Genomic DNA, 27,990 nt, shown 5'->3' on the forward strand with positions numbered 1-27,990 from the left:
GAACAACAACAACATTTGGTTAGTTCCAGGGAGAGATGTAAATCCTGAATATATTGTCTATTAATGTTCTGCATTCAAATCAAATCAAATTCTATTGGTCAGTATGGTTAGCTTTGTTAAAATCCCCAGCTACAATATATGCAGCCTCTGGTTTCCAGTTACACGGTTGTGACCATAATCGAAGAGAATTCTCTTGGAAGATAATACGGTCGGCATTTGATTGTAAGGAATTCTAGGTCGGGTAAGCAAAATAATTCAGGAAGTATGGTATGGTTTTGGTATTATGTAATGTTCCATGTTTTGTGTGGAGCCCAGGAAGAATAGCTGCTGCTTTTGCAACAGCTAATGGAGATTATTACAAAAATGATATAAAAATAAACCTATTATCTCTGGCATTACTAAAATGAACCATGTCTTCTTATCATTATCGTTATCATAGCAGGTTCCTCACCATATCCAACTGGTAAAAGAATCCTCCATGTACAATCCATGTTACCAGGGTAGTTGCCAGGGAATCCAGGACTTAAAATAACATTGGCCAAGTCAACAGCTGTTCCACCGCACTTTGCTGGAAAATAAAAATGCACATAATGTGTGGCACACGTTGAAAAAATATTGCAGACAATGAATAACACTGAAACAGTAAACCATTGCCTTGAATGTGACCACTTTCAAGTAAAAGTTCTTACCAATGCAGAGAGGGGGAGGGTAATTCCAGCGCCGCACGGTCCCTGGCATACAGGATATATGAGAGTGGCCCTGGAAAATAGAAAGGTAGGAGGTTTCTCGCTATAATGTAAAGGTAGGGGGTTTGTCTCTCAGATGTAAAGGTAGGGAGTTTCTCGCTATACTGTGAGGGTAGGGGGTTTCTCTCTCAGATGTAAAGGTAGGGGGATTCTCTCTATAATGTGAGGGTAGGGGGTTTCTCTCTCAGATGTAAAGGTAGGGGGTTTGTCTCTCAGATGTAAAGGTAGGGGGTTCCTCTCTATAATGTGAGGGTATGAGGTTTCTCTCTATAATGTAAAGGTAGGGGGTTTCTCTCTATAATGTGAAGGTAGGGGGTTTGTCTCTCAGATGTAAAGGTAGGGGGATTCTCTCTATAATGTGAGGGTAGGGGGTTTCTCTCTCAGATGTAAAGGTAGGGGGTTTCTCTCTATAATGTGAAGGTAGGGGATTTCTCTCTATAATGTGAAGGTAGGGGGTTTATATCTATAATGTAAAGGTAGGGGGTTTCTCTCTATAATGTAACGGTAGGGGGTTTCTCTCTCAGATGTAAAGGTAGGGGGTTTCTCTCTATAATGTGAAGGTAGGGGGTTTCTCGCTATAATGTAAAGGTAGGGGGTTTCTCTCTATAATGTGAGGGTATGAGGTTTCTCTCTATAATGTGAAGGTATGGGGTTTCTCTCTATTATGTAAAGGTAGGGGGTTTCTCTCTGTAATGTAAATGTAGGGGGTTTCTCTCTATAATGTGAGGGTAGGGGGTTTCTCTCTATAATGTAAAGGTAGGGGGTTTCTCTCTCAGATGTGAAGGTAGGGGGTTTATATCTATAATGTGAAGGTAGGGGGTTTATATCTATAATGTGAAGGTAGGGGGTTCTCTCTATAATGTGAAGATAGGGGGTTTATATATATAATGTGAAGGTAGGGGGTTCTCTCTATAATGTGAAGGTAGGGGTTTTATATCTATAATGTGAAGGTAGGGGGTTTATATCTATAATGTGAAGGTAGGGGGTTTATATCTATAACGTGAAGGTAGGGGGTTTATATCTATAATGTGAAGGTAGGGGGTTTATATCTATAATGTGAAGGTAGGGGGTTTCTCTCTATAATGTGAAGGTAGGGGGTTCTCTCTATAATGTGAAGGTAGGGGGTTTATATCTATAATGTGAAGGTAGGGGTTTATATCTATAACGTGAAGGTAGGGGGTTTATATCTATAACGTGAAGGTAGGGGGTTTATATCTGTAATGTGAAGGTAGGGGGTTTATATCTATAATGTGAAGGTAGGGGTTTCTCTCTATAATGTGAAGGTAGGGGGTTCTCTATAATGTGAAGGTAGGGGGTTTATATCTATAATGTGAAGGTAGGGGTTTATATCTATAATGTGAAGGTAGGGGTTTATATCTATAATGTAAAGGTAGGGGTTTCTCTCTATAATGTGAAGGTAGGGGTTTATATCTATAATGTGAAGGTAGGGGGTTCTCTCTATAATGTGAAGGTAGGGGGTTTATATCTATAATGTAAATGTAGGGGGTTTATATCTATAATGTGAAGGTAGGGGGTTTATATCTATAATGTGAAGGTAGGGGGTTTCTCTCTATAATGTGAAGGTAGGGGGTTCTCTCTATAATGTGAAGGTAGGGGGTTTATATCTATAATGTGAAGGTAGGGGTTTCTCTCTATAATGTGAAGGTAGGGGGTTTATATCTATAATGTGAAGGTAGGGGTTTCTCTCTATAATGTGAAGGTAGGGGGTTCTCTCTATAATGTGAAGGTAGGGGGTTCTCTCTATAATGTGAAGGTAGGGGGTTTATATCTATAATGTGAAGGTAGGGGTTTCTCTCTATAATGTGAAGGTAGGGGGTTCTCTCTATAATGTGAAGGTAGGGGGTTCTCTCTATAATGTGAGGGTAGGGGGTTTCTCTCTCAGATGTAAAGGTAGGGGTTTCTCTCTATAATGTGAAGGTAGGGGGTTCTCTCTATAATGTGAAGGTAGGGGGTTCTCTCTATAATGTGAGGGTAGGGGGTTTCTCTCTCAGATGTAAAGGTAGGGGGTTTCTCTCTATAATGTGAAGGTAGGGGATTTCTCTCTATAATGTGAAGGTAGGGGTTTATATCTATAATGTAAAGGTAGGGGTTTCTCTCTATAATGTAATAGGGGTCAGATGTAAAGGTAGGGGTTTCTCTCTATAATGTGAAGGTAGGGGTTTCTCGCTATAATGTAAAGGTAGGGGTTTCTCTCTATAATGTGAGGGTATGAGGTTTCTCTCTATAATGTGAAGGTATGGGGTTTCTCTCTATTATGTAAAGGTAGGGGGTTTCTCTCTGTAATGTAAATGTAGGGGGTTTCTCTCTATAATGTGAGGGTAGGGGTTTCTCTCTATAATGTAAAGGTAGGGGTTTCTCTCTCAGATGTGAAGGTAGGGGTTTATATCTATAATGTGAAGGTAGGGGTTTATATCTATAATGTGAAGGTAGGGTTCTCTCTATAATGTGAAGATAGGGGTTTATATATATAATGTGAAGGTAGGGGTTCTCTCTATAATGTGAAGGTAGGGGTTTTTATATCTATAATGTGAAGGTAGGGGTTTATATCTATAATGTGAAGGTAGGGGTTTATATCTATAACGTGAAGGTAGGGGGTTTATATCTATAATTTGAAGGTAGGGGTTTATATCTATAATGTGAAGGTAGGGGTTTCTCTCTATAATGTGAAGGTAGGGGGTTCTCTCTATAATGTGAAGGTAGGGGGTTTATATCTATAATGTGAAGGTAGGGGGTTTATATCTATAACGTGAAGGTAGGGGGTTTATATCTATAACGTGAAGGTAGGGGGTTTATATCTGTAATGTGAAGGTAGGGGGTTTATATCTATAATGTGAAGGTAGGGGGTTTCTCTCTATAATGTGAAGGTAGGGGGTTCTCTCTATAATGTGAAGGTAGGGGGTTTATATCTATAATGTGAAGGTAGGGGTTTATATCTATAATGTGAAGGTAGGGGTTTATATCTATAATGTAAAGGTAGGGGTTTCTCTCTATAATGTGAAGGTAGGGGTTTATATCTATAATGTGAAGGTAGGGGGTTCTCTCTATAATGTGAAGGTAGGGGGTTTATATCTATAATGTAAATGTAGGGGGTTTATATCTATAATGTGAAGGTAGGGGGTTTATATCTATAATGTGAAGGTAGGGGTTTCTCTCTATAATGTGAAGGTAGGGGGTTCTCTCTATAATGTGAAGGTAGGGGTTTATATCTATAATGTGAAGGTAGGGGTTTCTCTCTATAATGTGAAGGTAGGGGGTTTATATCTATAATGTGAAGGTAGGGGTTTCTCTCTATAATGTGAAGGTAGGGGGTTCTCTCTATAATGTGAAGGTAGGGGGTTCTCTCTATAATGTGAAGGTAGGGGGTTTATATCTATAATGTGAAGGTAGGGGGTTTCTCTCTATAATGTGAAGGTAGGGGGTTCTCTCTATAATGTGAAGGTAGGGGGTTTATATCTATAATGTGAAGGTAGGGGTTTCTCTCTATAATGTGAAGGTAGGGGGTTTATATCTATAATGTAAAGGTAGGGGGTTTATATCTATAATGTGAAGGTAGGGGGTTTCTCTCTATAATGTGAAGGTAGGGGATTTCTCTCTCAGATGTAAAGGTAGGGGGTTTCTCTCTATAATGTGAAGGTAGGGGATTTCTCTCTATAATGTGAAGGTAGGGGGTTTCTCGCTATAATGTAAAGGTAGGGGGTTTCTCTCTATAATGTGAGGGTAGGGGGTTTCTCTCTATAATGTAAAGGTAGGGGGTTTCTCTCTCAGATGTGAAGGTAGGGGGTTTCTCTCTATAATGTAAAGGTAGGGGGTTTCTCTCTATAATGTAAAGGTAGGGGTTTCTCTCTATAATGTAAAGGTAGGGGGTTTCTCTCTATAATGTGAGGGTAGGGGGTTTCTCTCTATAATGTAAAGGTAGGGGATTTCTCTCTCAGATGTGAAGGTAGGGGGTTTCTCTCCATAATGTAAAGGTAGGGGGTTTCTCTCTATAATGTAAAGGTAAGGGGTTTCTCTCTATAATGTAAAGGTAGGGGGTTTCTCTCTCAGATGTGAAGGTAGGGGGTTTCTCTCTCAGATGTAAAGATAGGGTGTTTCTCTCTATAATGTGAAGGTATGGGGTTTCTCTCTATAATGTGAAGGTGGGGGGTTTCTCTCTATAATGTGAAGGTATGGGGTTTCTCTCTATAATGTGAAGGTATGGGGTTTCTCTCTATAATGTGAAGGTAGGGGGTTTCTCTCTATAATGTAAAGGTAGGGGGTTTCTCTCTATAATGTAAAGGTAGGGGGTTTCTCTCTCAGATGTGAAGGTAGGGGGTTTCTCTCTCAGATGTAAAGATAGGGGGTTTCTCTCTATAATGTGAAGGTATGAGGTTTCTCTATATAATGTGAAGGTATGGGGTTTCTCTCTATAATGTGAAGGTAGGGGGTTTCTCTCTATAATGTAAAGGTAGGGGGTTTCTCTCTATAATGTGAAGGTAGGGGGTTTCTCTCTATAATGTAAATGTAGGGGGTTTCTCTCTATAATGTGAGGGTAGGCGGTTTCTCCCTATACTGTAAAGGTAGGGGGTTTCTCTCTCAGATGTGAAGGTAGGGGGTTTATATCTATAATGTAAAGGTAGGGGGTTTCTCTCTATAATGTAAAGGTAGGGGGTTTCTCTCTCAGATGTGAAGGTAGGGGGTTTATATCTATAATGTGAAGGTAGGGGGTTTATATCTATAATGTGAAGGTAGGGGTTTCTCTCTATAATGTGAAGGTAGGGGGTTTCTCTCTATAATGTAAAGGTAGGGGGTTTCTCTCTATAATGTAAAGGTAGGGGGTTTCTCTCTATAATGTAAATGTAGGGGGTTTCTCTCTATAATGTGAGGGTAGGGGGTTTCTCTCTATAATGTAAAGGTAGGGGGTTTCTCTCTATAATGTAAAGGTAGGGGGTTTCTCCCTCAGATGTGAAGGTAGGGGGTTTATATCTATAATGTGAAGGTAGGGGGTTTATATCTATAATGTGAAGGTAGGGGGTTTATATCTATAATCTGAAGGTAGGGGGTTCTCTCTATAATGAGAAGGTAGGGGGTTTATATCTATAATGTGAAGGTAGGGGGTTTATATCTATAATGTGAAGGTAGGGGGTTTATATCTATAATGTGAAGGTAGGGGGTTTATATCTTTAATGTGAAGGTAGGGGGTTTCTCTCTATAATGTGAAGGTAGGGGGTTCTCTCTATAATGTGAAGGTAGGGGGTTCTCTCTATAATGTGAAGGTAGGGGGTTTATATCTATAATGTGAAGGTAGGGGTTTCTCTCTATAATGTGAAGGTAGGGGTTCTCTCTATAATGTGAAGGTAGGGGGTTTATATCTATAATGTGAAGGTAGGGGTTTCTCTCTATAATGTGAAGGTAGGGGGTTTATATCTATAATGTAAAGGTAGGGGGTTTATATCTATAATGTGAAGGTAGGGGGTTTCTCTCTATAATGTGAAGGTAGGGATCAGATGTAAAGGTAGGGGGTTTCTCTCTATAATGTGAAGGTAGGGGATTTCTCTCTGTAATGTGAAGGTAGGGGGTTTCTCGCTATAATGTAAAGGTAGGGGGTTTCTCTCTCAGATGTGAAGGTAGGGGGTTTCTCTCCATAATGTAAAGGTAGGGGGTTTCTCTCCATAATGTAAAGGTAGGGGGTTTCTCTCTCAGATGTGAAGGTAGGGGGTTTCTCTCTATAATGTAAAGGTAGGGGATTTCTCTCTATAATGTAAAGGTAGGGGGTTTCTCTCTATAATGTAAATGTAGGGGGTTTCTCTCTATAATGTGAGGGTAGGGGGTTTCTCTCTATAATGTAAAGGTAGGGGTTTCTCTCTCAGATGTGAAGGTAGGGGGTTTCTCTCCATAATGTAAAGGTAGGGGGTTTCTCTCTATAATGTAAAGGTAAGGGTTTCTCTCTATAATGTAAAGGTAGGGGGTTTCTCTCTCAGATGTGAAGGTAGGGGGTTTCTCTCTCAGATGTAAAGATAGGGTGTTTCTCTCTATAATGTGAAGGTATGGGGTTTCTCTCTAAAATGTGAAGTTGGGGGTTTCTCTCTATAATGTGAAGGTATGGGGTTTCTCTCTATAATGTGAAGGTATGGGGTTTCTCTCTATAATGTGAAGGTAGGGGTTTCTCTCTATAATGTAAAGGTAGGGGGTTTCTCTCTATAATGTAAAGGTAGGGGGTTTCTCTCTATAATGTAAAGGTAGGGGTTTCTCTCTCAGATGTGAAGGTAGGGGTTTCTCTCTCAGATGTAAAGATAGGGGTTTCTCTCTATAATGTGAAGGTATGAGATGGTTTCTCTATATAATGTGAAGGTATGGGGTTTCTCTCTATAATGTGAAGGTAGGGGTTTCTCTCTATAATGTAAAGGTAGGGGTTTCTCTCTATAATGTAAAGGTAGGGGTTTCTCTCTATAATGTGAGGTAGGGGTTTCTCCTATAATGTAAAGGTAGGGGTTTTCTCTCAGATGTGAAGGTAGGGGTTTATATCTATAATGTAAAGGTAGGGGTTTCTCTCTATAATGTAAAGGTAGGGGTTTCTCTCTCAGATGTAAAGGTAGGGGTTTATATCTATAATGTGAAGGTAGGGGGTTTATATCTATAATGTGAAGGTAGGGGTTTCTCTCTATAATGTGAAGGTAGGGGGTTTATATCTATAATGTGAAGGTAGGGGGTTCTCTCTATAATGTGAAGGTAGGGGTTTCTCTCTATAATGTGAAGGTATGGGGTTTCTCTCTATAATGTGAAGGTAGGGGGTTTCTCTCTATAATGTAAAGGTAGGGGGTTTCTCTCTATAATGTAAAGGTAGGGGGTTTCTCTCTATAATGTAAATGTAGGGGGTTTCTCTCTATAATGTGAGGGTAGGGGGTTTCTCTCTATAATGTAAAGGTAGGGGGTTTCTCTCTATAATGTAAAGGTAGGGGATTTCTCTCTCAGATGTAAAGGTAGGGGGTTTCTCTCTATAATGTGAAGGTAGGGGATTTCTCTCTGTAATGTGAAGGTAGGGGGTTTCTCGCTATAATGTAAAGGTAGGGGGTTTCTCTCTATAATGTGAAGGTAGGGGATTTCTCTCTCAGATGTAAAGGTAGGGGGTTTCTCTCTATAATGTGAAGGTAGGGGATTTCTCTCTGTAATGTGAAGGTAGGGGGTTTCTCGCTATAATGTAAAGGTAGGGGGTTTCTCTCTCAGATGTGAAGGTAGGGGGTTTCTCTCCATAATGTAAAGGTAGGGGGTTTCTCTCTATAATGTAAAGGTAGGGGGTTTCTCTCTCAGATGTGAAGGTAGGGGGTTTCTCTCTATAATGTAAAGGTAGGGGATTTCTCTCTATAATGTAAAGGTAGGGGGTTTCTCTCTATAATGTAAATGTAGGGGGTTTCTCTCTATAATGTGAGGGTAGGGGGTTTCTCTCTATAATGTAAAGGTAGGGGGTTTCTCTCTCAGATGTGAAGGTAGGGGGTTTCTCTCTCAGATGCAAAGATAGGGTGTTTCTCTCTATAATGTGAAGGTATGGGGTTTCTCTCTATAATGTGAAGTTGGGGGGTTTCTCTCTATAATGTGAAGGTATGGGGTTTCTCTCTATAATGTGAAGGTATGGGGTTTCTCTCTATAATGTGAAGGTAGGGGGTTTCTCTCTATAATGTAAAGGTAGGGGGTTTCTCTCTATAATGTAAAGGTAGGGGGTTCTCTCTATAATGTAAAGGTAGGGGGTTTCTCTCTCAGATGTGAAGGTAGGGGGTTTCTCTCTCAGATGTAAAGATAGGGGGTTTCTCTCTATAATGTGAAGGTATGAGGTTTCTCTATATAATGTGAAGGTATGGGGTTTCTCTCTATAATGTGAAGGTAGGGGGTTTCTCTCTATAATGTAAAGGTAGGGGGTTTCTCTCTATAATGTAAATGTAGGGGGTTTCTCTCTATAATGTGAGGGTAGGGGGTTTCTCCCTATAATGTAAAGGTAGGGGGTTTCTCTCTCAGATGTGAAGGTAGGGGGTTTATATCTATAATGTAAAGGTAGGGGGTTTCTCTCTATAATGTAAAGGTAGGGGGTTTCTCTCTCAGATGTGAAGGTAGGGGGTTTATATCTATAATGTGAAGGTAGGGGGTTTATATCTATAATGTGAAGGTAGGGGTTTCTCTCTATAATGTGAAGGTAGGGGGTTTATATCTATAATGTGAAGGTAGGGGGTTCTCTCTATAATGTGAAGGTAGGGGTTTCTCTCTATAATGTGAAGGTATGGGGTTTCTCTCTATAATGTGAAGGTAGGGGGTTTCTCTCTATAATGTAAAGGTAGGGGGTTTCTCTCTATAATGTAAAGGTAGGGGGTTTCTCTCTATAATGTAAATGTAGGGGGTTTCTCTCTATAATGTGAGGGTAGGGGGTTTCTCTCTATAATGTAAAGGTAGGGGGTTTCTCTCTATAATGTAAAGGTAGGGGGTTTCTCTCTCAGATGTGAAGGTAGGGGGTTTATATCTATAATGTGAAGGTAGGGGGTTTATATCTATAATGTGAAGGTAGGGGGTTTATATCTATAATCTGAAGGTAGGGGGTTCTCTCTATAATGAGAAGGTAGGGGTTTATATCTATAATGTGAAGGTAGGGGTTTATATCTATAATGTGAAGGTAGGGGGTTTATATCTATAATGTGAAGGTAGGGGGTTTATATCTTTAATGTGAAGGTAGGGGGTTTCTCTCTATAATGTGAAGGTAGGGGGTTCTCTCTATAATGTGAAGGTAGGGGGTTTATATCTATAATGTGAAGGTAGGGGTTTATATCTATAATGTGAAGGTAGGGGTTTCTCTCTATAATGTGAAGGTAGGGGGTTTATATCTATAATGTGAAGGTAGGGGGTTCTCTCTATAATGTGAAGGTAGGGGTTTATATCTATAATGTGAAGGTAGGGGGTTCTCTCTATAATGTGAAGGTAGGGGTTTATATCTATAATGTGAAGGTAGGGGGTTTATACCTATAATGTGAAGGTAGGGGGTTTATATCTATAATGTGAAGGTAGGGGGTTTATATCTATAATGTGAAGGTAGGGGGTTTCTCTCTATAATGTGAAGGTAGGGGGGTTCTCTCTATAATGTGAAGGTAGGGGGTTTATATCTATAATGTGAAGGTAGGGGTTTATATCTATAATGTGAAGGTAGGGGTTTCTCTCTACAATGTGAAGGTAGGGGGCTCTCTCTATAATGTGAAGGTAGGGGGTTCTCTCTATAATGTGAAGGTAGGGGGTTTATATCTATAACATTTACATTACATTTAAGTCATTTAGCAGACGCTCTTATCCAGAGCGACTTACAAATTGGTACATACACCTTATGACATCCAGTGGAACAGCCACTTTACAATAGTGCATCTAAATCTTTTTAGGAGGGGGGTGAGAAGGATTACTTACTGAACTATAATGTGAAGGTAGGGGGTTTCTCTCTATAATGTGAAGGTAGGGGGTTCTCTCTATAATGTGAAGGTAGGGGGTTTATATCTATAATGTGAAGGTAGGGGTTTCTCTCTATAATGTGAAGGTAGGGGGTTTATATCTATAATGTGAAGGTAGGGGGTTTATATCTATAATGTGAAGGTAGGGGGTTTATATCTATAATGTGAAGGTAGGGGTTTCTCTCTATAATGTGAAGGTAGGGGGTTTATATCTATAATGTAAAGGTAGGGGGTTTATATCTATAATGTGAAAGTAGGGGGTTTATATCTATAATGTGAAGGTAGGGGGTTTATATCTATAATGTGAAGGTAGGGGTTTCTCTCTATAATGTGAAGGTAGGGGGTTTATATCTATAATGTAAAGGTAGGGGGTTTATATCTATAATGTGAAGGTAGGGGGTTTATATCTATAATGTGAAAGTAGGGGTTTATATCTATAATGTGAAGGTAGGGGGTTTATAGCTATAATGTGAAGGTAGGGGGTTTATATCTATAATGTGAAGGTAGGGGTTTCTCTCTATAATGTGAAGGTAGGGGGTTTATATCTATAATGTGAAGGTAGGGGGTTTATATCTATAATGTGAAGGTAGGGGGTTTATATCTATAATGTGAAGGTAGGGGGTTCTCAGCACACTGAACTCAAAGACAAATCAAAGTTTGCTGAGTTGCTGAGTTGACTTTGCATACTAGACATGCGACACATCACACAATGTCTTTACACATTGACTTAGCAGCATGTTGACACAGCAGTGGGAACACAGTACAGATCTCACCTGCAGCATGTATCCTGGTTCACAGCTGAATGACACCACCTCATTGACCATGTACCTGTCCGCTGTTTTGATGCCATTGGCAGGCACCACTGGCTCCGGACAGGCAGTGAGACCAACGGCTAGATGGAGCAGAGACATAAAAAAGGCCTCATCATGCCTGCTTAGATAAAGTACTTGATGTTGCACATCACATGAATGATTGGTCTTCAATACTCAGTGTGGTGATCCTGTTTTCATGTTTCAGAGAACAGTATTCCTCAAAGCTGGAGCAAGAAGAGGCAAACACATCGGCGAGTATTGTAAAGCCAAGTGGATATGATTATTGTATGCTGTCAACAGGCTCTGGTATAGCTTATAGCTATTAAAATAGATAAGATGATTATTGGTTTTGGATTTTTGTACGTTTGTTTAGTTTTCTATAGTTAAATAATTTGTCATTTGGATGGTTATAAACCCCCAGTCATAGGAAGGTAATGCAGATACATAACCACAGTCGTGTAGCAAGGGGCACAGGGTACTGACAACGTCATGAAACTGAAAGTGTATTTTGTGCTGTAGTGTGTAACCATTGTCTCTATGCTTCTACATTTAGAACGCTAAAACAGTATTGTTATTAAAAAAAATCAGAAAATAGCATACCCACTGATCCTTGTTATTTAAATATGCATTGTGATTTTGTTCATTTCTTGAAAACATCTTCCAGTGGGTTAAAACTGTACACACTGCAGGAGGAGACAGTGAGAGAGAATGTTGCCATGACAACCACATTCGTCAAGCCAATGAAAGGAGATCCTGTATAAATTTGTCTTGTTTGGATTGCTCCACTCAGCAGGTAGCACCGTGCAGTTGTGAGTGTGTGTAAAACTCTCTCATTATTTTTCTACCCATCAATAGCAAAGGACTTTCACCTGCGATGCCTACATTACCCAATACAACAAAAGCCAACAGACACTGTCACACTGCTAATGTGTAGGTGACTGTTTCAAACAGGGAAGCCCAAATGGCTGTGGGCGGCTAGGGCGAGACTAGGGAGATTAAACATTAGCTCTGGTTCAAGGAGAATTCACAGCAGAATTCGGAGCAAGTTACTTTCAATATATCCTAAGGAGCATGTACTCCTGTTCAGGAGGGAGTGAGCGGAAATGTACAGTATGCAACTGGTCAAAAAACAGTGAACCACAAAAAGAGCACTGGGCATTTCTTTAAATGCTAAGGCATCAGAACCCTGGCTTGTACCAAACTACTAACACATTTATTTAACGTTAGATCAATACCACTTGTTAATTCCAATTCCATCTCGCTGACACACGTTACACATACCAACCATTTGAAGTGTTTTTCTGCAGAATAAATCAATAAAATGCCACATGGCCATAGTCTCTCTCTCAGAGGATAAATGTTATCCCTTGAGGGAAAAAATCGGACATTTTCTCTACAACCACAACGGACTGATCCAGGCAGGAATTCAGCCTTCAAGATCCAGAAAGTCAAACATTTAATACACTTGTCTCCTCACCCAAGCTCTAACAAATTCACCATCTTGATGTGTGATAAAAACACGTGGCGTGAATCTCATTTTAGATGTGGAACTTCGTAACTACCGTGCACAAGCCAGATTCAGTCTAGGATCATGAAGATGCAGCCACTGTCATCCAACGGTAAACATTCAGGATGAACCTAAAAGTCAATGACAACCATATCTATGTAAATATAACAAGCTCCTCTTGTTCTGACAGAAAGTCACAAAGCTTTAATGATATCTACTTTTACAGTACACGTAGCTCTAGGTAAAATGTATATTATATATACCATGGGTATGACAAAACCTTTCTTTTTACTGTTCTAATTACGTTGGTAACCAGTTTATAATAGCAATAAGGCACCTCGGGTGTTTGTGGTATATGGACAATATACCACGGCTAAGGGCTGTATCCCGGCACTCTGCTATTGCGTCATAGATAAGAACAGTTATTAGCCGTGGTATATTGGCCATATACACAGTGGTGAAAAAAGTACTAAATTCTCATACTTGTGTAAAAGTAAAGATACCTTAAAATGACTCAAGTAAAAAAGTCACCCAGTGATACACTACTTGAGTAAAAATCTAAAAATATTTGGTTTTAAATATACTTAAGTATCAAAAGTAAAACCAGACGGCACCATTTTCTTGTTTATTTTAAATTGACGGATAGCCAGGGGCACACTCCAACACAATCGAAGCATGTGTGTTTAGTGAGACCGCCTGATCAGAGGCAGTAGGGATGACCAGGGATGTTCTCTTGATAAGTGTGTGAATTGGACATTTTCCTGTCAAAATGCAATACGTACTTTTGGGTGTCAGGGAAAATGTATGGAGTAAAAAGTACATTATTTTCTTTATGAATGTAGTGAAGTAAAAGTAGGCCAAAATATAAAATAGTAAAATAAAGTACAGATACCCCAAAATACTTTACACCACTGCATATACCACACCTCCTCGTGCCTTATTGGTTAATTATACAGTTTATGTCCTTTACAAAACACTGGCTCTCCCCTATTCTGCATAACATTCTAGAAATGGCATGGCTATATCAGGCATAACGCTTCCAGGAAGACATCCTGCCAATGATGTGTATTAATATAGAAGACAATTGGCAAAGAATACATACTAAATTGGCCTAAACTTCTTTAATTTGTAACATCCTGACATTCTCAGCATGTCTCAGTTTTGTCCAAAGCTATTAGTAAGGGCCACATGAGATTTTTTGCCATGTTTTAGCTTCATTTGAACAGATCGATTGGTTGAGGAGACATTCTCATTTACAACAATGACTTGGAAAGGGAAGTGTTGCTATGGAGAGGCGAAGGGTTAAACGAGGTTGCCGTCGCAATGATTGTATTAAGGAGGTTCCAGGTTAGCAACTGAGCAAGGACTCCTGGGTTAACAAGCCTAATCTAGCATGTATGGTTGTGTAGTGACCAGAAGGAGTCATGCCCTGTGTTAAATATCTCCTCTTCATGCAGCGGTGAGAGAAATAATCAATCTCTAATCAAGATAAGACTGATTAAAAAACGTTGGTACGTTTCCTGGTTAGATCCCTTACGGTTGATGCTGTTTGACTGGACTATTCAACTATATACTTACGGTGGCCAGATGTAAAAAAGGGTTATTATTACTTCCACATGCTTCGGGAGAACTGTATAAAAAAGCAACGCACACACACCAATAAAGCACTTTTCTTCATATTAAATGTTGCTAAAAGTAATCAGGAAAGAAGTGGAGGACGCTCAGTCAACGTGAGTCGAGGTGCAACCAAGATGTTTTATCATCATTGAAAAGGTAAAGGCGCAACTCTCGCTCACCACTGTCATGACGTTGGCCTGCGGGTAGGTTTATGACAGTCATAAATACCTCTTCCCCCCCTTTTCTACCCTACTGATGTTACATTTGCAAACCCCTTGGTTAACATAGAGATTCTGGGAACATCAGAAGGTGGGGGGAAATTAACTATATTCTGGTAATCTGACCAATTAAACATATGCGGTGGTACTTAATGAATATGATGTCAGTTCGGTTGTCATCTGAGACATTCTCATCAATGATAAGATGACAAACTCTACAGCGGAAAGTCTAGACATCAGAGTTATCAGATTCACATGGAATTGTTGTTCAATTGAAATGTTTGAATATTAACTTAATCGTGATGGGATGAAATGTGATTTTAGTTTCTAAAATGTGAGAATTGGGTTTTCATAAGGTTAGCGTTCTGCGCAATCAGTGGCCCGCCCCTGTGAAGAGTCATGGGTTATAAAACTTTTCAGACACACCCTTCTCGCTCCACTATATAAAGCCTTGACGAAAATATAACCTCCTGTTCCGAGGATGTGAGGACGACGGTCCGATGTCAGAATGGTTCAGATAATAACTACAGAACGAAGCCAACGCAGGTTAGGAAGGAACAGACAGCGTATCCCGTCTACCACACAATGACGTTACTACAATGTATCCAATTGACAACCAGAGACATTCTTCAAAGGACTCGGTTGGGCAACACGGCCTTCCATCTAAAACCAACCTACCGCTCAGAGTAGGAACAGTAGTGGTGTGTATTGTATTTGTCACAAAATACAACAGGTGTAGGCTTTACAGTGAAATGCTTACTTACGAGCCCCTTCCCAACAACGCAGAGTTAAAAAGTAAGAAACATTTGCAAATAAGAAAAAAATAGTAACACAATAAAATAACAAGCCTATATACAAGGAGTACCGGTACCGAGTCAATGTGCAGGGGTACAAGGTAGTTGAGGTAATTAAGGTAATATGTACATGTAGGTCGGGTTAAAAGTGACTAGGCAATCAGGATAGATAATAAACAGAGTAGTAGCAGTGTATGTGAAGATTGTGAAAGTGTGTCTATGTGTGAGTGTGTGTGTGTGGCGTCAATATGCATGTACGTGTTTGTGTTTTGTGTATGTGAGCGTATGTAATGTGAGACTGTTTTGGCACTGAAAGACGGATTTTTGGAAGGGATTTTTTAATTTCTTAATGTTAAGAATTTATCAAAGGGATTAATAAATGGGCCGGATCTGGCCCGCGGGCCGCCAGTTGAACAACCCTGCCGGATCACATAGCACATAGGCTGCACATGGGGGATACACTTTTAAGTGGGCTGAGAGAGGGGAAATAGCTCGAATTGGGATCCCCACTGAGAGGACTTAGAGATAGTAGCAGAGGATGTTGAGGTGTAAGAATAAGGTAAATGGTTTACATCAGGACTGTCCACAGCAGCTAAAGGGCACTGTTTCTTCTGTTGAGACAGAGGCAGATGAGGCAAGCGGCCAGAGAGACAGACTATCTCTGATGCTATCAGTGTCCACACAGTACAGAATGGGAGCCCATTTCAGAGTTGAAAAGAGGAATTCCCATCAGGCTCCAACCCATGGTAAAAGGTAGAGAAATTGGATTTTATCAGCCAGTTTCCTTGGTATTTATTTTTTCGTTAACAGAATTGTTATCAGTGAATTATGCTGTACTTGTTGAACCATTTATGCTGACAGCTTTGGTAATTTTTCTAAAGCTTTCAAATGTCAAAATGCACATGCCTCGCCCAGAGCTGCTTCATTTTTAACAATATAAAAGTAGAATGCCCCGTTGAGTGCTTTTGATTCAGTGTTAGCTGTACTGTAGGTGATGCTACTACATGTTCCAGAAGGAAGGAGAGAGAGGAGAGAGAGGAGAGAGAGAGAGAGAGAGAGAGAGAGGAGAGAGAGAGAGAGAGAGAGAGAGAGAGAGAGAGAGAGAGAGAGAGAGAGAGAGAGAGAGAGAGAGAGAGAGAGAGAGAGAGAGAGAGAGAGAGAGAGAGAGAGAGAGAGAGAGAGAGAGAGAGAGAGAGAGAGAGAGAGAGAGAGAGAGAGAGAGAGAGAGAGGAGAGAGACAGAGAGAGAGGAAGAGAGGAAGAGAGGAGAGAGAGAGAGAAGTAAGCAACATTTTATTAGCCAAGAGGACATTTTGTAGATTCCTTTATTTCACAGGGTCAGAGGATATGGAGAAAATTAAGGTTTTATGAAGAGACACACAGTGTACTCACTTTTGTACTCAAGGTGGAATCCAGCAGCAACAACACTGATATCACTCTGGAAGTGGAGGTAGAGCTGGTTGGAGGTACTGTTCAGCAAGGCTGGAGCAGTTGTACCTGAAATACATCAGACAGGAGAAGTCTACATTCATCTCAATGTTGAAAGAAGTTCCATTTGCAATTCTGAATATATATAGATGTTTTCTGGAGGGTTGGTTCGTCAAGTGACTACAGTTTATATCAATGGCCAAAACAGAATAAGGTGAACAGCTGTTCACTATTCTATGGACATTTTTCCTCCTCTATGAAATACTTTCCTTTTTGGAGGTCAACCAAATGAAAAGAGGGGAAAGGGGGGAAGGGGAATAAAAAAAAATGCTTTGAAATTCTAACAGACAATGGTCACTGAAGTTTGTTTCTGTTCTTCAGTATCTGAGCTCCCAGGGGAGAGCTCTCATCAAATGTTTCCAAGGGGCAGTCAACCATACCACCACAGATAGGAAAAGTAAAAATGTTAAAAGTCTACAGAGCTCAAAGGGAACCATCTATGCATAGTCACTTTGATAACTCTACCTACAGGTACATATTACCTCAATTACCTCGACTAACCAGTGCCCCCGCACATTGACTCTGTACCAGTACCCACTGTATATAGCCTCGCTATTGTTATTTTACTGCTGCTCTGTAATTATTTGTTACTTTTACTTCTTATTCATATATATATATATATAGATATATACGGTATATTTGTTTAAACTGCATTGTTGGTTAGGGCTTGTAAGTAAGAATTGTGACAAATACAATTTGATTTGATCAGGTTGGTAGACATCCTATGTTTTTGGATGATATGCTTTTAATTGTACCTTTATTTAACTAGGCAAGTCAGTTAAGAACAAATTCTTATTTTCAATGATGGCCTAGGAACAGTTCAGGGGCAGAACGACAGATTTGTACCTTGTCAGCTCGGGGGTTTGAACTTGCAACCTTTCGGTTACTAGTCCAACACTCTAACCACTAGGCTACCCTGCCGCTTTGGCTCAGGCTGCTGAAAATCAGAACACAGCGTTCATCATGAGTAAGCAAACATGTGGTTGAAAAATAGCGTATATGCGGTTATATAACCTGAAACAGTGTCATTCATCACTTGTGTCAAACTTTATAATAGCAATAAATCTCTGGTGTCTTGGGCATTGGTCAGTTTAATAAAGAAATGTTGAAACTCCCCTGGGCAGATTAAAGATACAGCAACATATTCTGTTGAGACACCATCTTTTATATTTTCAGGATATTATGTTCAAACCCCAGCTCACAAGTTCTGTGACATAGTTAGAGAAAGCAATTATTTTTATTATCTTCATCGATGTCACACATAGCGTTACAAAAACCTGGTAATAAAAAATAAATAGGTTTTCCATAAACCCAGGTTGGAAAATCCCTGCCATCAGGAGGGAATAAACAGGAAATCTGAAATCCTCCAACCAGGGTTTCTGGAAAACCGTGGAACGTTTCCAGAATTCTGCAACCCTATTATTACATTTGTATCCTCGGAGGCCATCTCCACAGGTTGTAACGCTATGCTATGAGACAGCAATATACCCTTCACTCATTCATGACAAAACGTAGACTGACTTAACACGTTTATAATCACATGAATAACTCTGATGAAATGACTAAAGCTCTCCTGCAAAATACTGACTTGATAGACATTAAGATATGTTCACCTGCAAATCATGTCAGTGAGCTACCAAGTTTGCAATGGGTTTCTGTAATGCTATGGGATCCGGCATAGTATGGCAGTAGAAGAACGGACGGGCATAAAATTGTCTGAGTACATTATGCTGATGATTGCAGTCTGTAAAATGCTCCTTTGCGCTTGAATGACTTGACTAATAATTTCTGGATGAAGTTTGACAGCTCTGTAAAGCTCATCCGCTGTCCAGCTATTCAGAGGTCCATCATCTCTATTAGTGAGACGGCATCTCCAGTGTTTCCAGAGCTTGTCAGATAAGTCACAGATGAGCTTAAAATGCACTTTGCGGGATTGAATCTGGCACATTTAGTATTATTAGGCAGTCTAGAACCTTATGATTAAAGAAATTCTTGATGTGAACTTTCAGCCGGGAAGCAGGGTAATTTTATGTTTTGTAAAGATGGAAAACCAATCTTGAAATACAATTTACCATATATATATTTTTTACATTAACCATTTGGCAATCATCTCTAAACATGATGAAACAAAACTCCATCGATAGCCACAATGGCCACAGAATGAGAGAGGTATATAGACATAAACCCAATCAATAGCCACAATGGACACATAATGAGAGTGGTATATAGACATAAACCCAATCAATAGCCACAATGGACACAGAATGAGAGGTATACAGACATAAACCCAATCAATAGCCACAATGGACACAGAATGAGAGGTATACAGACATAAATTGTCGCTATTGAGCGACGGCAACAGTAAATGAGCAACTACCCGGGCTATCTGCATTGACTTTTTTGACTCATCACATACGCTGCTGCTACTGTTTATTACCTGTCATGTTGCCTAGTCACTTTATCCCTACCTACAGTATATGTACATGTCTACCTCAATTACCTCGTACCCCTGCACAGCGACTCAGTACTGGTATACCGTGTACATAGCCAAGCTATTGTGTATTTATTCTTTGTTTTATTATTTTTATATTATTTCAATTTTTTTTCTCTTTACATTATTGGGAAGGGCCTGTAAGTAAGCATTTCACTGTTAGTCTACACCTATTGTTTATAAAGTATGTGATGAATACAATTTGATTTGATCTTTGGAGTCCTATAAAATGTATTTCAGATTGTGGATTTAATTACTTTTGCAGTGAATACTTACATTTGAAGTATGATTAATTATTAAATATTTCCATCGATCACAAATGAATCATGCTTCAAATATAAGTATCCACGGCAAAAGCAATTAATGCCACAATCTGAAATCAATTTGAGGCAAGGAATACCAAACCATGCAACAACAGCAGCTACTGTGAAGTGGACTTTTCAACAAATATCACGTTTACCATTTTTCAACAACATATCCTCATCATTTGCACATTCTACTGTTAATAGTGGTAATAGGGGGATAGTGGTAAACAGAAAAGATAAGCCTCATTCAATTGTAATCGAATTGGTATTTGATTAAGTGTGATTAATCCTGTATGATACATCATGCAAAAAGGAAGGCGACAGAGAACACAAAGCATTTCCGACAGTTTAATTAAGAGAATTATCCTAATGGATTTGTAACTAAAAGAAGAATAAAAAGACTGATTATAATGGTGAGGATGTCAAGGATGTAAAGGCGGACCACACAACGATGAAGGGGAAACTGTGCATCTTAACGTGCCACTGCACACGATACAGCCTCTCTCTTATTCCCTCCTAATGTCACTGATTACTGATTTGGAGACATTTCACCGATTTTAAAGATGACTCAGTGCCTGTGCCATTTGGACAACCCAGCTAAAAATGGAGGTAAATTACCATTGTATTTTCCTTTAGATTCAATGAGTCATACACAACCGTCACCAGGTGTTCTCTGACATCATTATTTATTTATTCGCTAGATGGCCTAGACAACCATTTTTTTGTTGCATATAAAACCTTGGCTTAGAGGAGTGCGGCAGTGGTGAACCACATGAACTAATACATTCAGAATGATATCTTAGCATAGACATTTTGCCTTAAAGCCACATGACTCCCTAGTTGCCTGACCTTTTCTAAGCCTGTTGTTGTGACACTAGCTGAGTTCATTACAGGCTTGTAGAAGGCATTGCTCGGGGCATGGCTACACGTATATCCATTGGGAGGCACAAAAAAGGTTAATCCCCCCTTTCCCGCTGCAGGAGATCCCCTCCTGCTGGAGAGACCGTGGTAATCAAATCAAATCAAATGTTATTCGTCACATTGAAATGTTAGTCTTCCCAGAGAGAAAGAAAATAGTGAAATAATAGAAAAGTAAAACATGTAATAATAAATGTAATAACAAATACACAATGAGTAACAATAACTTGGCTATATACACGGGGTACCAGTACAGAGTCAGCGTGCAGAGGTACAAGCTAATTGAGGTAGATATGTACAAAAACTAGGAATAAAGTGACTAGGCAACAGGATAGATAATAAATAGTATCAATAGCATATGTGATGAGTCTAACTATTTAGCAGTCTTATGGCTTGGGGGTAGAAGCTGTTCAGGGTTTTTGGTGCATCGGTACCGCTTGCCGTGTGGTAGCAGAGAGAACAGTCTATCACTTGGGTGACTAGAGTCTTTAACAATTTTTAGGGCCTTCCTCTGACACCCCCTGGTATATAGGTCCTGGATGGCAGGGAGCTCAGCCACAGTGATGTACTGGGCCATACGCATTACCCTCTGTAGCACCTTACGGTCGGATGCCAAGCACTTGCCATACCAAGAGGTGATGCAGCCTGTTAAGAGGCTCTCAATGGTGCAGCTGTATACCTTTTTGAGGCTCTGAAGGGCTATGCCAAATCTTTTTAGCCTCCTTAGGGAGAAGAGGCATTGTCCTGCCCTCTTCACGACTGTGTTGATGTGTGTAACAGATGTGTCCATTCTCACATCTATATTTTCTAACATAAAGGATGTGTAGTTTTGACCCACAGGAGGACATCCTAAAATATCACAGATGGGGCGGCTTGACAACATAACCTGCCATGGAAATCCCCCACAGTTTAACACTCCCACACAGCTAACACCTATCAGTTGGCATTTAGCATGATAAAGGAGGACAGACGCAAGTTAAGACACCCTCCACCCACTGGTGCACCCAATGGTTTATATATACACTAGACGGCTGACAGGGGCACTGTTTTAAAGCCTCCGCGCCTCCATCTTGGCACTCCTCCACCATTGTATAACGTACAGTGCCTTTGGAAAGTATTCAGACCCCTTGACTTTTTCCACATTTTGTTACATCACAGCCATATTCTAAAATTGATTAAATAAAAATATCCTCAGCAATCCACACCATAACCCATAATGACAAAGCAAAAAAAGTTGACATTTTTCCAGATTTATTAAAAATAACAAAAACTGAAATACCTTATTTACATAAATATTCAGACCCTTTGCTATGTGACTCGAAATTGAGCTCATGTGCATCCTGTTTCCATTGATCATCCTTGAGATGTTTCTACAACTTGATTGGACTCCACCTGTGGAAAATTCCATTGATTGGACATGATTTGGAAAAGCATGTCTATATAAGGTCAGAGCAAAAACCAACCCATGATGTTGACGTACGGAGCTGTGAGGGGAACGGCACCTCAGTACCTCCAGGCTCTGATCAGGCCCTACACCCAAACAAGGGCACTGCGTTCATCCACCTCTGGCCTGCTCGCCTCCCTACCACTGAGGAAGTACAGTTCCCGCTCAGCCCAGTCAAAACTGTTCGCTGCTCTGGCCCCCCAATGGTGGAACAAACTCCCTCACGACGCCAGGACAGCGGAGTCAATCACCACCTTCCGGAGACACCTGAAACCCCACCTCTTTAAGGAATACCTAGGATAGGATAAAGTAATCCTTCTCACCCCCCTTAAAAGATTTAGATGCACTATTGTAAAGTGGCTGTTCCACTGGATGTCATAAGGTGAATGCACCAATTTGTAAGTCGCTCTGGATAAGAGCGTCTGCTAAATGACTTAAATGTAAATGTAAATGAAAGAATTGTCCGTAGAGCTCCGAGACAAGATTGTGTAGAGGAACATATCTGGGGAAGGGTATGAAAACATTTCTGCAGCATTGAAGATCCCCAAGAACACAGTGGCCTCCATTATTCTTAAATGGAAGAAGTATGGAACCACCAAGACTCTTTCTAGAGCTGTCCGCCCGACCAAACTGAGCAATCGGGAGAGAAGGGCCTTGGTCAGGGAAGTGACCAACAACCCGATGGTCACTCTGACAGAGCTCCAGAGTTCCTCTGTGGAGATGGGAGAACATTCCAGAAGGAAAACCATCTCTGCAGCACTTTACCAATCAGGCCTTTATGGTAAAGTGGCCAGACGGAAGCCACTCCTCAGTAAAAGGCACATGACATTCAGCTTGGAGTTTGCCAAAAGGCACCTAAAGATTCTCAGAAGCATGGTGTTGGCAGCATCATGCTGTGGGGATGTTTTTCAGCAGCAGGGACTGGGAGACTCATCATAATCGAGGCAAAGATGAACGGTGCAAAGTACAGAGAGATCATTGATGAAAACCTGCTCAGGACCTCAGACTGGGGCGAAGGTTCACCTAACAGGACAACGACCCTAAGCACACAGCAAAGACAAATGCAGGAGTGGCTTCGGGACAAGTCTCAATGTCCTTGAGTGGCCCACCCAGAGCCCGGACTTGAACCTGATCGAAAATCTCTGGACAGACCTGAAAATAGCTGTAAAGTGACGCTCCCCATCCAATCTGACAGAGCTTGAGAGGATCTGCAGAGAAGAATAGGAGAAACTACCCGCAAAACACCAGTCTCAACGTCAACAGCGAAGATACAACTCCAAGATGCTGGCCTTCTCAGCAGAGTTGCAAAGAAAGATCCAATAAAAATAAAAGATTAAGATGGATGAAAGAACACAGACACTGGACAGCGGAATTCTGCCTAGAAGGCCAGCATCCTGGAGTCGCCTCTTCACTGTTGACGTTGAGACTGGTGTTTTGCGGGTACTATTTAATGAAGCTGCCAGTTGAAGACTTGTGAGGTGTCTGTTTCTCAAAATTGACACTAATGTACTTGTCCTCTTGCTCAGTTGTGCAACGGGGCCTACCACTCCTCTTTCTATTCTGGTTAGAACAGTTTGCGGTGTTCTGTGAAGGGAGTAGTACACAGCATTGTACAAGATCTTCAGTTTCTTGGCAACTACTCGCATGGAATAGCCTTAATTTCTCAGAACAAGAATAGCCTGACGAGTTTCAGAAGAAAGTTCTTTGTTTCTGGACATTTTGAGCCTGTAATCGAACCCACAAATGCTGATGCTCCAGATACTCAACTGGTCTAAAGAAGGCCAGTTTTATTGCTTCTTTAATCAGAACAACAGTTTTCAGCCGTGCTAACATAATTGCAAAAGTGTTTTCTCATGATAAATTAGCCTTTTTAAAATGATGAACTTGGATTAGCTAACACAACGTGCCATTGGAACACAGGAGTGATGGTTGCTGATAATGGGCCTCTGTACGCCTATGTAGATATTTCATAAAGAAATCTGGCTACAATAATCATTTACAACTTTAACAATGTCTACACTGCATTTCCGATCAATTTTATGTTATTTTAATGGACAAAAAAATTGCTTTTCTTTAAAAAAACAAGGACATTTCTAAGTGACCCCAAACTTTTGAACAGTAGTGTATACTGTATATACATGATATACATGATATATATATATATATATATATATATATTTTTAAATATATATTTTTAAAATCCTTAAAGAATAGTTTTTAGAAAGTACTAATGTTACTGTCCCCACTACAACAACAGAAATACTTAAATACATGTAAATTCGTCCTTGAATTGAAATACTGCAGAATTCTATTCATTCCTATGGAGGAATTCCAATATGTCCCCAAAGTCTTTCATGACCTTCTTCTCCAACTGACCTCGCTTACTGAATCATTTAAAATCATGTACACATAGTGAAAGTCATGAACTAATGGATCTACTCAAGATTGATAAACCCACACATTTGCCAGACAGGGGAAGTGCCCTCTATTTTCAAAAGGATGGAATATGCCATACATATCACTGATCATGCCTAATGGAGCCATAGCATTCAACGTCTTCATTAGATAGCAGACAAAGCTATTCAGTTGCAGAAATGCTGTTCCTAGGATTAACTGGGAGGCAAAGAAGGCCAAGATGGCTGCCAACTGGATTTCAAAAGGTCTCTGGAGCTAATACTGTGAGTCATCCAACATGACGATTGGGACATTGGTCTGCTGTGTAAAAGATTGCGTAGAAAGGTATTGGACCCATGATCAATGTTCAGTCCCCTAGAAGAACTACGGAACATAACATGAGTCAGGTTTCATTTTTATTGTGGTCTTCAAAATAATAGGCCTGTAAGAATTCTGTAAAACACATGAAACCTAATTTGCAATAAGTATTATATTGCACACAGACATGATAACTCAAGGGGAAACGTGTGATTCCATGCATGATTAAGTAATCCAATTCCCACCTGAAAAGCTTCCAAGTTTAGGAGCTGTCATGTCCCCTCCATCATAGATTTCTAAGGAATCCCAATTATGCTCAGTGGCGAAGCTCATTACTTGAATCTGCAAAAGAAAAAATACATAAATAGAGTGACAAAAATATTGTACATGCCATCTCTCTGAAAGGACAAGCATTTTGAATGGTTAGATGAGAGATTGGTGTTTTTTATTGAGGGAAGTTTTCTCTCCTGCTATAGACATAAACCCAGGTTTTATACTGTGCTCTTATAAGAAGTATTTTAAAAAACGAGTTGTTCTCATTAGGGCACGATCAATAGCAATAAGACTGCAGCTGTTTTTTATGTGCTTTAAAACTACTTCTGCTGGCAACGGGTCTAATTTATACCGTCTAATTTTCTTTTCTTCTCAGTAGGACGACTGATGGTTAAAATGTGCTATAGCCTGTCACTCAAAAAATACAATTTTCCCTCTCTTCTCTGTCTGTCGGTGTAGCTTATTACTTTCGATGAGTTCAGACCTGCCCCCTTTGTACTTGCCTGAATCCCAGCTCCTTCGGTGACAATGATTTTCCACACGCAGTTCAAGCTGTTCCCATAGGGCTCGGGGAATCCGGGGGAGAGTATGGTGCCTCTCCTCTCTGTCAGATTACCGCTGCATGGAACTGGGGAGCGAAACAGAGGGGAAATTAGAGTCACATTGAATGGGGCACATGCCAGGTTCCTGTAGCCATGGTGAGTCAAGACACCGAGTGGAAATTTGACATGAGTAATTTAAGCAATAAGGCCAGAGGAGGTGTGGTATTTGACCAATATACCATGGCTAAGGTCTGTTCTTAAGCACAATGCAACGCGGAGTGCCTTGACACTGCCCTTAGCTGTGGTATATTGGCCATATACCACAAAACCCAGAGGTGCCTTATTACTATTATAAACTGGTTACCAACATAATTAGAGCAGTAAAAAGAAATGGTTTTGTCAGACACATTGTATACGGTCTGATATACCACAGCTGTCAGCCAATCAGCATTCAGGGCTTGAACCACCCAGTTTATAATTCTATATAAACTCAGTAAAAAAAGAAATGTCCTCTCACTGTCAACTGCGTTTATTTTCAGCAAACTTAATATGCGTAAATATTTGTAAGAACATAACAAGATTCAACAACTGAATTCAATTAACTGGACAAGTTCCACAGACATGTGACTAACAGAAATGGAATAATGTGTCCCTTAACAAAGGGGGTGGGGTCAACATCAAAAGTAACAGTCAGTATCTGGTGTGGCCACCAGCTGCAATATGTACTGCAGTGCATCTCCTCTACTCGTGAACTGCACCAGATTTGCCAGTTCTTGCTGTGAGATGTTACCCCACTCTTCCACCAAGGCACCTGCAAGTTCCCGGTCATTTCTGGGGGCATTGACCCTAACCCTCACCCTCCGATCCAACAGGTCCCAGACGAGCTCAATGGGATTGAGATCCGGGGTCTTCACTGGCCATGGCAGAACACTGACATTCCTGTCTTGAAGGAAATCATGCACAGAACGAGCAGTGTGGCTGGTGGTATTGTCATGCTGGAGGGTCATGTCAGGATGTCTTCCCTGTAATGCACAGCGTTGAGATTGCCTGCAATGACAACAAGCTCAGTCCGATGATGCTGTGCACCTGCCTTACTACAGGCCTACAAGCCCCCAGTCCAGCCTCTCTCAGCCTATTGTGGACAGTCTGAGCACTGATGGAGGGATTGTGCATTCCTGGTGTAACTCGGGCAGTTGTTGTTGCCATCCTGTACCTGTCCTGCAGGTGTGATGTTTCGGATGTACCGATCCTGTGCAGGTGTTGTTACATGTGGTCTGCCACTGCGAGGACGAGCAGCTGTCCGTCCTGTCTCCCTGTAGCGCTGTCTTAGGTTTCTCACAGTACGGACATAGCAATTTATTGCCCTGGCCACATCTAAGGCACGTTCACGCAGATGAGCAGGGACCCTGGGCATCTTTCTTTTGGTGTTGTTCAGTCAGTAGAAAGGCCTCTTTATAGTGTCCTAGGTTTTCATAACTGTGACATTAATTGCCTACCGTCTGTAAGCTGTTATTGTCTTTACGACCGTTCAACAGGTTCATGTTCATTAATTGTTTATGGGTCATTGAACAAGCATGGGAAACAGTGTTTAAACCCTTTACAATGAAGATCTGTGAAGTTATTTGGATTTTTACTAATTATCTTTGAAAGACAGGGTCCTGAAAAAGGGACATTTCTTTTTTGCTGAGTTTAGAATATTATTGTGACTAAAGAATCATCTCACTTCCCAATATCTTAGTATGTTTATGGTGTTTATGGTAACTTACAAATGTAAAAAATGATGACATATCTATTAGATGTTCTACCCACTGTATGTTCTTAAAGGGCAATTGCACCACATTTCAACCTCATATTCATTATCTCAGCACCATACCAATGTCTACATATGTAAAAACAGCGCATTCCTACGTTTTACCGTAAAAAAATAAAAATAAAGTAAAAACAGCAGATGGTGGAAATGAGTCGTTTTCACAGACTCGGTATGGGTCTGGTGATAATTAATACCAGGTTGAAAAGTGGTGTAATTTCCCTTTTACAACAACATGAACCCATCTCTAAATCAATGTCCACAAATGTGACTGATTTGAGGAGGCTTACCAGCACAAGCGGGCACAGTATCATTCCACTGGGCAAGTGCACTGGGGACCACATTGCATTTGATGGCATTGGATCCCTGTAGCAGATACCCAGGGTTGCACTCAAAGCGAACAATGGAACGAGCGGAGAAGTCGGACCCCATCCGTCTACCGTACCGCGGCTCTGGGACAGAGCTGCACTGCGTGTCACTGGTGCGAGGAACAGCTACAAAGAAAAGAGTCCCCAGTGTTTAACACCTAGATGTGATAACTCTTCGCTTAAAGCTCACAGGAAAATTGCAATACAATGTGGTAGTAATATATGATTTGTCATTATGGACATTTGAGATCTTTAGAAGGATCTCAGTGTATCATCAGCCATACTAATGGCTAATTCATGCTGAAGTAAAAACACTTTAGCATGTGTTATAACTTTGTTATTCAATCATGAACACTCTCAGGACACCAAGGCATGGAAGATGACAATGAAACCAAATATATAATATATCTGATATTCAAAACATGACTGGTTACAATCTGTACTACAGTATATCAAAACATGACTGGTTACAATCTGTACTA

The 27,990-nt window shown here is 40.5% G+C and overlaps 1 protein-coding gene across 1 annotated transcript in view; it reads right to left on the reverse strand.

Moving 5' to 3' along the window:
* Nucleotides 1–27,990, reverse strand: part of LOC118402753 (CUB and sushi domain-containing protein 1-like) — a 439,121-nt gene that overhangs the window by 50,794 nt on the left and 360,337 nt on the right. The window contains exons 34-40 of the mRNA XM_035800963.1: nt 27,431–27,634; nt 25,295–25,419; nt 24,764–24,860; nt 16,553–16,657; nt 10,987–11,105; nt 690–759; nt 452–568 (exon numbers count right to left, since the gene is read on the reverse strand). Of these exons, the coding sequence (XP_035656856.1) occupies nt 452–568; nt 690–759; nt 10,987–11,105; nt 16,553–16,657; nt 24,764–24,860; nt 25,295–25,419; nt 27,431–27,634 (837 nt within the window). The remainder of the gene's footprint in view (nt 1–451; nt 569–689; nt 760–10,986; nt 11,106–16,552; nt 16,658–24,763; nt 24,861–25,294; nt 25,420–27,430; nt 27,635–27,990) is intronic.

Source organism: Oncorhynchus keta, chromosome 24 (assembly GCF_023373465.1).
Source record: "Oncorhynchus keta strain PuntledgeMale-10-30-2019 chromosome 24, Oket_V2, whole genome shotgun sequence".
NCBI classification, from domain to species: domain Eukaryota; kingdom Metazoa; phylum Chordata; class Actinopteri; order Salmoniformes; family Salmonidae; genus Oncorhynchus; species Oncorhynchus keta.